Source organism: Tinamus guttatus, unplaced genomic scaffold, assembly GCF_059628265.1.
Source record: "Tinamus guttatus ecotype Peru unplaced genomic scaffold, ASM5962826v1 Tinamus_guttatus_pri_ptg001540l, whole genome shotgun sequence".
Taxonomy (NCBI): Eukaryota; Metazoa; Chordata; class Aves; order Tinamiformes; family Tinamidae; genus Tinamus; species Tinamus guttatus.
Genome location: NW_028290074.1, coordinates 1 through 12,544, shown reverse-complemented (window position 1 = coordinate 12,544; position 12,544 = coordinate 1). Strand labels below are relative to the sequence as shown.

At 59.4% G+C, this 12,544-nt stretch overlaps 1 protein-coding gene across 1 annotated transcript; it reads right to left on the bottom strand.

Annotated features, from left to right (window-relative positions):
* Positions 1-1,968: 1,968 nt before the first annotated feature.
* LOC148590258 (monocarboxylate transporter 13-like) lies at positions 1,969-9,929 on the bottom strand (the record flags this gene model as incomplete). Its single annotated transcript, XM_088539260.1, is given in 4 exon segments — positions 1,969-2,144; positions 5,281-5,747; positions 5,749-6,004; positions 9,786-9,929. Coding segments are annotated over 4 exon segments (1,043 nt in total), but the record flags the coding sequence as incomplete, so codon positions are not given.
* Positions 9,930-12,544: the final 2,615 nt, after the last annotated feature.

Genomic DNA, 12,544 nt, shown 5'->3' with positions numbered 1-12,544 from the left:
AATAAAGGCTGCCTGATTGGATGAGCTGGAACCCGCCCCCTGATTGGGCGACCTAGAACCCACCCCGATTGGGTGACCTAGAACCCACCCATCCCGATTGGGTGACCTAGAACGCACCCCGATTGGGTGACCGGGAACCTGCCCCTGATTGGGTGACCTAGAACCCACCCACCCTGATTGGGTGGCCTGGAACCCGCCCCCAATTGGTTGACCTGGAACCTGCCTCCTGATTGGGCGACCTAGAACCCGCCCCCAATTGGTTGACCTGGAACCTGCCCCTTGATTGGGCGACCTAGAACCTGCCTCCTGATTGGGTGACCTGGAACCTGCCCCCAATTGGGCGACCTAGAACCCACCCACCCTGATTGGGTGACCTAGAACCCACCCCAATTGGGTGACCTGGAACCCGCCCACCTTGATTGGGTGGCCTGGAGCCCGCCCCCTGATTGGGCGACCTGGAACCCGCCCCCTGATTGGATGACCTGGAACTTGCCCCAATTGGGTGACCTAGAACCCACCCCGATTGGGTGACCTGGAACCTGCCTCCCTGATTGGGCGACCTAGAACCTGCCTCCTGATTGGGTGACCTGGAACCGCCCCCCCCGATTGGGCGGCCTGGAACCCGCCCCCGTGATTGGGTGACCTGGAACCTGCCCCAATTGGGTGACCTAGAATCCACCCCGACTGGGTGACCTGGAACCTGCCTCCCTGATTGGGCGACCTAGAACCTGCCTCCTGATTGGGTGACCTGGAACCCCCCCTCGATTGGGTGGCCTGGAACCCGCCCCCCTGATTGGGTGATCTGGAACCCATCCTCTGATTGGGTGACCTGGAACCTGCCCCATGGTTGGGCAACCTGGAACCCACCCACCCTGATTGGGCGACCTAGAACCTGCCCCCGATTGGGTGACCTAGAACCTGCCTCCTGATTGGGTGACCTGGAACCCGCCCCCTGATTGGATGACCTAGAACCCGCCCACCTTGATTGGGTGGCCTGGAGCCCGCCCCCTGATTGGGCGACCTGGAACCCGCCCCCTGATTGGATGACCTGGAACCTGCCCCATTGGGTGACCTAGAACCCACCCCGATTGGGTGACCTGGAACCCGCCTTCCTGATTGGGCGACCTACAACCTGCCTCCTGATTGGGTGGCCTAGAACCCACCCCGATTGGGTGATCTAGAACCCATGCTCTGATTGGGTGACCTGGAACCTGCCCCGTGGTTGGGCAACCTGGAACCCGCCCATCCCGATTGGGTGACCTAGAACCCACCCTGATTGGGTGGCCTGGAACCCGCCCCCTGATTGGGTGAGCTGGAACATGCTCTCTGATTGGATAACCTGGAACCCGCCCCCTGATTGGGTGACCTAGAACCTGTCCCCTGATTGGGCTACCTAGAACCCACCCACCCTGATTGGATGACCTAGAACCTTCTCCCCAATTGGTTGACCTAGAACCCGTCCCCTGATTGGATGACCTAGAACCTGCCCCCCCCCAATTGGGCGGTCTAGAACCCACCCACCCTGATTGGGTGACCTGGAACCGCCCCCTGATTGGATGACCTAGAACCTGCCCCCAATTGGGCGACCTAGAACCCACCCACCCTGATTGGGTGACCTAGAACCCACCCTGATTGGATGACCTGGAACCTGCTCCCCAATTGGGCGACCTAGAACCCGTCCCCTGATTGGATGACCTAGCACCTGCCCCCTGATTGGGTGAACTGGAACCCGCCCCCTGATTCGATAACCTGGAACCTGATTGGGTGACCTGGAACAGGCCCCTCCCCCTGCAATTGGGTGTCCCAGAACCTGCCCCCTGATTGGCTAACCCAGAACTACCCCCCCCCGAGCCTCATTGGCTCACTTAGCCCCGCCCCCCCAGCCGTGTTTCCTGATTGGCCGCCCCGGCCCGTGCCGCCCAATGAGAGCCGAGAGCCCCGGCGCGGGGAGCAGCGGATTTAACGGGTCTAGACGGCGCCGGCGGCTCCCGGCTCCGGTTCCGGAGCGGCCTCGGAAGCGCCGGGAACGTCGGGAGGCTCCGCGGGGCCGGGCAGGGTGAGGAGGAGGAGGCTCCCGGCCAGGAGGAAGGAGCCGGCGGCCACGAAGGGCACCGTGTAGCTGCCGGTGACGGCGCGGAGCCAACCTGGGGGGAGAACCCGGAACGCCGGAGCACCCGGAATGCCGGAGCACCCGGAACGCCGGAGCACCCGGAATGCCGGAGCACCCGGAACGCGGGACCGGGGCACCCGGAATGCCGGAGCACCCAGAATGCCGGAGCATCCGGAACGCCGGAGCACCCGGAACGCGGGACCGGAGTGCCCGGAATGCCGGAGCACCCGGAACGCCGGAGCACCCGGAATGCGGGACCGGGGCACCCGGAACGCCGGAGCACCCGGAACGCGGGACCGGGGCACCCGGAATGCCGGAGCACCCGGAATGCCAGAGCATCCGGAATGCCGGAGCACCCGGAACGTGGGACCGGGGCACCCGGAACGCCAGAGCACCCGGAATGCGGGACCGGGGCACCCGGAATGCCGGAGCACCCGGAATGCCAGAGCATCCGGAATGCCGGAGCACCCGGAACGTGGGACCGGGGCACCCGGAACGCCAGAGCACCCGGAATGCGGGACCGGGGCACCCGGAATGCCGGAGCACCCGGAATGCGGGACCGGGGCGCCCGGAATGCCGGAGCACCCGGAACGCCGGAGCACCCGGAACGCCGGAGCACCCGGAACGCGGGACCGGGGCGCCCGGAATGCCGGAGCACCCAGAACGCGGGAGCACCCGGAACGCGGGACCGGGGCGCCCGGTACCGGGACGGGCAGCCCCGGTCCCAAAGGGGCACCGAGAACATGTGACACCCCTCAATGGTCCCCTTGGGGCACCTAGAACCCGGGAAGGGGGGGCATTGGGGCATCTAGAACCGGAAATTGGGGTGTTGGGGCATCTAGAACCCGGAAGGGGGCATTCGGGCATCTAGAACCCAGAACGAGGGTGTTGGGGCATCTAGAACCCGGGACGGGACATTGGGACATCTAGAACCAGGGATGGGGGTGTTGGGGCATCTAGAACCCGGGATGGGGACGTTGGGGCAGGCAGAACCAGGACCCCCTCGTCCCAATGGGTCACCGAGAACATGTGACACCCCGCAATGGTGCCCTTGGGGCACCTAGAACCCGGGAAGGGGGGGCGTTGGGGTATCTAGAACCCGGGACGGGACATTGGGGCATCTAGAACCCGGGACGGGGGTGTTGGGGCATCTAGAACCAGGGATGGGGACGTTGGGGCAGGCAGAACCAGGACCCCCTCGTCCCAATGGGTCACCGAGAACATGTGACACCCCTCAATGGTGCCCTTGGGGCACCTAGAACCCGGGAAAGGGGGGCGTTGGGGTATCTAGAACCCGGGACGGGGGTGTTGGGGCATCTAGAACCTCGGGTGGGGATGTTGGGGCAGCCAGAACCAGGACCAGGACCCCCTCGTCCCGATGGGTCACTGAGAACATGTGACACCCCTCAATGGTGCCCTTGGGGCACCTAGAACCCGGGAAAGCGGGGGGCGTTGGGGCATCTAGAAACCAGGACAGGACATTGGGGCATCTAGAACCCGAGGTGGGGGTGTTGGGAGAACCAGAACCCAGGACAGGGGCGTTGGGGCATCTAGGACCTGGGATGGAGGTGTTGGGGCATCTAGAACCCTTGATGGGGCATTGGGGCATCTAGAACCCAGAACGGGCGACTAGGATGGGGGTGTTGGGGCATCTAGAACCCGGGACGGGGGTGTTAGGGCATCTAGAACCTCGGGTGGGGATGTTGGGGCAGCCAGAACCAGGACCAGGACCCCCTCGTCCCGATGGGTCACTGAGAACATGTGGCACCCCTCAATGGTCCCCTTGGGGCACCTAGAACCCGGGAAGGGGGGGCATTGGGGCATCTAGAACCGGAAATGAGGGTGTTGGGGCATCTAGAACCCGGAAGGGGGCATTGGGGCACCTAGAACCCAGAACGAGGGTGTTGGGACACCTAGAAGTTTGGATGACGGCGTGGGGCGCCCAGAACCGGGACTCCCGTTCCCAATGGGTCACCAAGAATGTGTGACACTCCCTCAGCGGTCACGTTGGGGAATCTAGAACCCAGCACGGGGGTGTTGGGGTATCTAGAACCGGGGATGGGGACGTTGGGGCATCGGGAAAGAGGACCAGGATGCCCTCGTCCCAATGGGTCACTGAGAACATGTGACGTTCCCTCAATGGGCCCTTTGGGGCATCTAGAACCTGGGAAGGAGAGCGTTAGGGCATCTAGAACCCGGGACTGGGCATTGGGGCCCCTAGAACCTGGGATGGGGGCGTTGGGGCATCTAGAACCCGGGATGGGGGCATTGGGGCACCCAGAACCAGGACTCGGACCCCCCCATCACAATGGGTCACCGAGAACATGTGACACCCCCACAATGGTCCCCTTGGGTCAGCTAGAACCCGAGATGGGGGTGTTGGGGAAAAATGAATCTGGGATGGGGGTGTTGGGGCATCTAGAACCCGGGACGGGGCATTGGGGCATCTAGAACCCGAGGTGGGAGTGTTGGGGCATCTAGAACCCAGGACGAGGATGTTGTGGCACCTAGAACATGGGATGCGGATGTTGGGGCACCCAGAACCAGGACCCCTGGTCCCAATGGGTCACCAAGAAGGTGTGACGCCCCCTCAATGGTCCTCTTGGGGCACCTAGAACCCGGTGAAGGGGTGTTGGGGCATCTAGAACCGGTACCGGGACGCCCAATCCAGATGGGTCATTGGGAATGTGTGACATTCCCTCAATGATCCGCTTGGGGCATCTAGAACCCGAACTCAAACCATTCCTCTGCTCATGACCTATGGAGATGGGAACCCTATGGAGTTGGGTTCTAGCTGCATCAAGGGCCCGGTTTTAGGTCACCCAATGCTCTAATTACCCCACGGAGGTGGGAAGAACCCCCCAGTTGGGTTCTAGGTGCACTAAGGGCTTGGTTCTAGGTTACCCAATGCTCTCAATGTCCTACTGGATGGGAACAAGACCCCCCAGTGGGGTTCTAGGTGCCCAAAGCGCCTGGTTCTAGGTCACCCAACGCTCTCAATGCCCTATGGGATGGGAATAACGCCCTCCAGTGGGGTTCTAGGTGCCCAAAGTGCCCGGTTCTAGGTCACCCAACGCTCTCAACAACCCACGGGGATGGATTAGACCCCCCTGTTGGGGTTCTAGGTGCCCAACGCGCCCACCCCCCGCCTCCCCGTCCCCCCCCCGTACCGGCCAGCGGGGACCCCAGCATCGTCCCGACGCTCTCGGCCGCCTGCAGCGCCCCGAGCGCGGGCAGCACCCGGGGGGCGCCCACGACGTCGGCGAGCGCCGCGAGCTGCAGCGGGGCCACCGCGCCGGCCCCCAGCGCCTGCGCCGCGAGCAGCGCCAGCAGCGCCGGCGGCGACGGCACGAGCGGCGCCAGCGCCAGCGCCGCCCCGGCCAGCGCCAGCCACGCGGCCAGGTGCCGCAGCGGCCGCGCCGCCGGCCGCGCCGCCAGCCAGCCGGCCAGCACGCGGCCCGCGCCGTCGGCCGCCGCCGCCGCCGCCGCCGCGCGCGCCCCGTCGGCGCCCAGCTCGCGCGCCCGCGCCGGCCCGTGCACGTAGGGCACGTAGTAGCCGCCGTCCGCGATGGCCACGGCCGCCGCGAAGCGGGCGAAGGCGCCGTGGCGCCATAGGGAGCCCAGCGCGGCGGTCCCCGCGTTGGGCGTCACCTTGGAGCGTCAGCGGCCGCAACAGGGCGCCCGAGGCCACCGAGTGAAGGGACAGGGCGGCCAGGAGCAACATGGCGCCGCGCCAGCCGTAGGCGCCCAAGAGGCGCCGCAGCAGCGGGACCAGCGCGGCCGGCACCACCGAGGCGCCCGACGCCGCCAGCGCCGCCGCCAGCGGCCGCCGCGACGAGAAGTAGCGGCCGACGGCGGCCAGAGACGGCGCCAGCGCCAGCGAGCAGCCCAGGCCTGCGGGAGGGGGCGGTTCTAGGTCACTCAATGGGTCTTGGTGGTCCCCGTTATCCCCATTCTGATCTTGGTTCTAGGTCACCCAATGGGTCTTGGGGACCCTAATCCTGGTCTTGGTTCTAGGTCACCCAATGGGTCTTGGTGGTCCCCATTATCCCCATTCTGATCTTGGTTCTAGGTCACTCAATGGGTCTTGGGGACCCCCATCCTTGTCTTGGTTCTAGCTCACCCAATGGGCCTTGGGACCCCCATTATCCCCATTCTGATCTTGGTTCTAGTTCACCCAATGGGTCTTGGGGACCCCCATTATCCCCATTCTGATCTTGGTTCTAGGTCACTCAATGGGTCTTGGTGGCCCCCATTATCCCCATTCTGATCTTGGTTCTAGGTCACCCAATGGGTCTTGGGGACCCCCATCCTTGTCTTGGTTCTAGCTCACCCAATGGGTCTTGGGGACCCCCATTATCCCCATTCTGATCTTGGTTCTAGGTCATCCCATGGGTCTTGGGGACCCTCATCCTAATCTTGGTTCTAGGGCACTCAATGGGTCTTGGGGACCCTCATCCTAATCTTGGTTCTAGGTCACTCAATGGGTCTTGGTGGTCCCCATTATCCCCATTCTGATCTTGGTTCTAGGTCACTCAATGGGTCTTGGTGTACTGGGGTTCTAGGGCACCCAATGGGTCTTGGGGACCCTGTCACACCCATCCTAGTCCTTGTTCTAGGACACTCAATGGGTCTTGGGGACCCTCGTTCTGGTTCTAGGGCACCCAATAGGTCTTGGGGATCCCATTATCCCCATTCTGATCCTGGTTCTAGGTCACTCAATGGGTCTTGGGGACCCCCATTCTTGTCTTGGTTCTAGCTCACCCAATGTGTCTTGGGGACCCCCATTATCCCCATTCTGACCTTGGTTCTAGGTCACCCAATGGGTCTTGGGGACCCTAATGCTAATCTTGGTTCTAGGTCACTCAATGGGTCTTGGGGACCCTCGTTCTGGTTCTAGGGCACCCAATGGGTCTTGCTGGCCCCCATTATCCCCATTCTGATCTTGGTTCTAGGTCACCCAATGGGTCTTGGTGGCCCCCATCTTTGTCTTGGTTCTAGAACACTCAATGGGTCTTGGTGGATTGGGGTTCTAGGGCACCCAACGGGTCTTGGTGGCTCCCATTATCCCCATTCTGATCTTGGTTCTAGGTCACTCAATGGGTCTTGGGGACCCCCATTCTTGTCTTGGTTCTAGCTCACTCAATGTGTCTTGGGGACCCCCATTATCCCCATTCTGATCTTGGTTCTAGGGCACCCAATGGGTCTTGGTGGCCCCCATCTTTGTCTTGGTTCTAGGACACTCAATGGGTCTTGGTGGATTAGGGTTCTAGGGCACCCAACGGGTCTTGGTGGCTCCCATTATCCCCATTCTGATCTTGGTTCTAGGGCACCTAATGGGTCTTGGGGACCCCCATCTTTGTCTTGGTTCTAGGTCACCCAATGGGTTTGGGGACCCCCATTCTTGTCTTGGTTCTAGGTCACCCAAGGGGTCTTGGTGTACTGGGGTTCTAGGGCACCCAATGGGTCTTGGGGACCCACATTCTTGTCTTGGTTCTAGGTCACTCAATGGGTCTTGGGGACCCCAATTCTTGTCTTGGTTCTAGGTCACCCAAGGGGTCTTGGGGACCCTCGTTCTGGTTCTAGGTCACCCAATGGGTCTTGGGGACCCCCATCCTGGTGCTGGTTCTAGGGCACCCAATGGGTCTTGGGGACCCTAATCCTAATCTTGGTTCTAGGTCACTCAATGGGTCTTGGGGACCCTCGTTCTGGTTCTAGGTCACCCAATGGGTCTTGGGGACCCTAATCCTAATCTTGGTTCTAGGGCACCCAATGGGTCTTGGGGACCCCCATTCTTGTCTTGGTTCTAGGTCACCCAAGGGGTCTTGGTGTACTGGGGTTCTAGGGCACCCAATGGGTCTTGGTGGCCCCCATTATCCCCATTCTGATCTTGGTTCTAGGTTGCTCAATGGGTCTTGGGGATCCCATTATCCCCATTCTGAACTTGGTTCTAGGGCACCCAATGGGTCTTGGGGACCCTAATCCTAATCTTGGTTCTAGGTCACCCAATGGGTCTTGGGGACCCCCGTCCTGGTCCTGGTTCTAGGGCACCCAATAGGTCTTGGGGACCCCCATCCTGGTCCCGGTTCTAGGGCACCCAATGGGTCTTGGGAACCCCCATTCTGGTCCCGGTTCTAGGGCATCCAAGGGGTCTTGGTTGCCCCCATTGCCCATCCCAGTCTTGGTGGATTGGGGGTTCTAAGTCACCCGACGGCGTCTTGGTGGCTCCCATCCTGGTCTTGGTTCTAGGGCACCCAATGGGTCTTGGTGGCTGCCATTATCCCCATCCTGGTTCTGGTTCTAGGTCACCCAATGGGTCTTGGTGGCCCCCATTGCCCCCATCCTGGTCTTGGTTCAGGGCACCCAATGGGTCTTGGGTGATGTTCTAGGGGCCCCAAACTAGGTGCCCCAACCTAGGTGCCCCCTAACCACCCAGTGACGTTCTAGGTCACCCAATGGACTCAACCACCACCCAGGGACGTTTTAGGTGCCCCAAAGCTCTCAACCACCCAGGGACGTTCTAGGTCACCCAATGGACTCAACAACCACCCAAGGACCTTTTAGGTGCCCCAAAGCTCTCAACCACCCGGTGATGTTCTAGGTCACCCAAGGAACTCAACCACCACCCAAGGACATTTTAGGTGCCCCAAAGCTCCCAACCACCCAGTGACGTTCTAGGTCACCCAAGGAACTCAACCACCACCCAAGGACCTTTTAGGTGCCCCAAAGCTCCCAACCACCCAGTGATGTTCTAGGTCACCCAATGGACTCAACCACCACCCAACGACCTTTTAGGTGCCCCAAAGCTCTCAACCACCCGGTGAAGTTCTAGGTCACCCAAGGAACTCAACCACCACCCAAGGACATTTTAGGTACCTCAAAGCTCTCAACCACCCAGGGACGTTCTAGGACGCTCAACACCCTCAACCACCACCCAAGGACATATTAGGTGCCCCAAAGCTCCCAACCACCCAGTGAGGTTCTAGGTCACCCAAGGAACTCAACCACCACCCAAGGACGTTTTAGGTGCCCCAAAGCTCTCAACCACCCAGGGACGTTCTAGGTCATCCAACGGACTCAACCACCACCCAAAGACATATTAGGTGCCCCAAAGCTCCCAACCACCCAGTGATGTTCTAGGTCACCCAATGGACTCAACCACCACCCAGTGATGTTCTAGGTCACCCAATGGACTCAACCACCCAGGGACGTTCTAGGTCACCCAATGGTCTCAACCACCACCCAGTGATGTTCTAGGTCACCCAATGGACTCAACCACCCAGGGACATTCTAGGTCACCCAATGGACTCAACCACCACCCAGTGATGTTCTAGGTCACCCAATGCCCTCAACCACCACCCAGTGATGTTCTAGATCACCCAATGGACTCAACAACCCAGGGACGTTCTAGGTCACCCAATGAACTCAACCACCACCCAAGGACGTTTTAGGCGCCCCAAAACTCTCAACCACCCAGGGACGTTCTAGGTCACCCAATGGACTCAACCACCACCCAGTGAGGTTCTAGGTCACCCAATGGACTCAACCACCCAGGGACATTCTAGGTCACCCAATGGACTAAACCATCACCCAATGATGTTCTAGGTCACCCAATGGACTCAACCACCACCCAGGGACGTTCTAGGCGCCCCAGCACCCCCGGGTGCCCCCGTACCGGCCAGGAGCCCCAGGCTCAGGTAGAGATGGGCCGGCTGGGTGGCGAAGGCCCCCAGGAGGAGGCCGAGGGAGGCCACGAGGCCGCCGGCCATGGCCACGGGGCGGGCGCCCAGGCGGCAGCTCAGGGCGCTGCCCAGGGGCCCTGCGGGACGGCGACGGTGACGGGGGTCCCCAATGGACCCCCTATATCCCGATACATCCCGATACCCCCCAATATGGCCCAAAATATCCCGATATACCCCAAAGCATCCCAATACATCCCAACCATCCCGACCCATTGAAGCCAATCCATCCGAACCCAACACAATCCATCCCAAGCCAATCCATCCCAACGAATCCCAGCCCATTCCAACCATTCCAACCATCTGAATCCATCCCAATCATCCCAATCTGTCCTAATCCATTCCGGTCCATCCCAACCACCCGAATCCATCCCAATTATCCCAATCCATCCCAACCCAACACAATCCATCCCAATCCAATCCATCCCAACAAATCCCAGCCCATTCCAACCATTCCAACCACCTGAATCCATCCCAACCATCCCAATCTGTCCCAATCCGTTCCGGTCCATCCCAACCATTCCAACCATCCTAATCCATCCCAATTATCCCAATCCATCTGAACCCCAACACAATCCATCCCAATTCAATCCATCCCAACAAATCCCAGCCCATCCCAACCATTCCAACCATCTGAATCCATCCCAAACATCCCGATCTATGCAAATCCATTCCAGTCCATCCCAACCATGTCCAACCATCCTAATCCATCCCAATCATCCCAATACATACCAACCCCAACACAATCCATTCCAACCCAATCCATCCCAACCCAATCCATCCCAATGAATCCCAGCCCATTCCAACCATTCCAACCATCTGAATCCATCCTGATCATCCCAATCTGTCCTAATCCATTCCGGTCCATCCCAACCACCCGAATCCATCCCAATTATCCCAATCCATCCCAACCCAACACAATCCATTCCAACCCAATCCATCCCAATGAATTCCAGCTCATCCCGACCATTCCAACCACCTGAATCCATCCCAATCATCCCAATCTGTCCCAATCCGTTCCGGTCCATCCCAACCATTCCAACCATCCTAATCCATCCCAATCATCCCAATCCATCCGCAACACATCCATCCCAATCCAATCCATCCCAACAAATCCCAGCCCATTTCCAACCCATTCCAACCACCTGAATCCATCACCAACCATCCAATCTGTCCCAATCCGTTCCGGTCCATCCCAAACATTTCCAACCATCCTAATCTCCATCCCAATCATCCCAATCCATCCCAACCCAACACAATCCATCCAATTCAATCCATCCCAACAAATCCCAGCCCATCCCAACCATTCCAACCATCTGAATCATCCCAAACATCCCGATCTATGCAAATCCATTCCAGTCCATCCCAACCATTCCAACCATCCTAATCCATCCCAATCATGCCAATACATCCCAACCCAACACAATCCATTCCAACCCAATCCATCCCAACCCAATCCATCCCAATGAATCCCAGCCCATTCCAACCATTCAACCATCTGAATCATCCCAATCTGTCCTAATCCATCCCGGGCCATCCCAACCATTCCAACCATCCTAATCCATCCCAATCATCCCAATCCATCCCAACCAATCACAGTCCATCCCAACCAATCCAGACCATTACAATCCGTCCCAACTGTACTAGTTCATCCCAATCCATCCCAACCCACCCTGACCAATTCCAATCCGTCCCGCCCAATTGCAGTCCATCCCAACCCATCCCAATCATCCCAATCCATTCCAACCAATCCCAGTCCATCCCAATCCATTCCAAATACCCCAAACCATCCCAACCATCTCAATCCATTCCGACCAATCCCACTTCACCTGAGTTCATCCCAACCATCTCAGGACATCCCAACCCATCCGACCAATCCCAATCCATCCCAACCCATCCCGATACCCCAATCCATCCCAACCCATCTCAGTCCATCCCAACCCATCCCAATGCATCCCAACCATCCCAATCCATCTGAGTCCATCCCAATCCATCCCAACATCCCAATCCATCCGAATCCACCCCCAACCATCCCAATCCGTCCCAAGCCATCCCAAATACCCCAACCCATCCCGACCCATCCCAATCCATCCCAATCCATGCCAACCCGTCCCAATCCATCCTGATCACTCCCAATCCATCCCAACCCATCCCAAATACCCCAATCCATCCCAATTCATCCCAACCAGTCCAGTCCATCCCAATCCATCCTGACCAATCCTAATCCATCCAACCAGTCCACTCCATCCCAACCCATCCCAATCCATCCCAAACCAACCCAATCCATCCGAATCCATCTCAACCAGTCCAGTCCATCCCAACCCATCCCCAACCATCCCAATCCATCCCAATCCATCCCAACCATCCCAATCTATCCCAATTCATCCCGATCCAACCCCATCCATCCCAACCCATCCCAAAGACCCCAAACCCATCTCAGTCCATCCCAACCCATCCGAATCCATCCCAACCATCCCAATCCATCCCAACCATCCCAATCCATCCGAACCCATCCCAATCCATCCCAACCAGTCCAGTCCATCCCAACCCATCCCAAAGACCCCAACCATCTCAGTCCATCCCAACCCATCCGAATCCATCCGAACCCATCCCAATCCATCCCAACCAGTCCAGTCCATCCCAACCCATCCCAAAGACCCCAACCCACCTCAGTCCATCCCAACCCATCCGAATC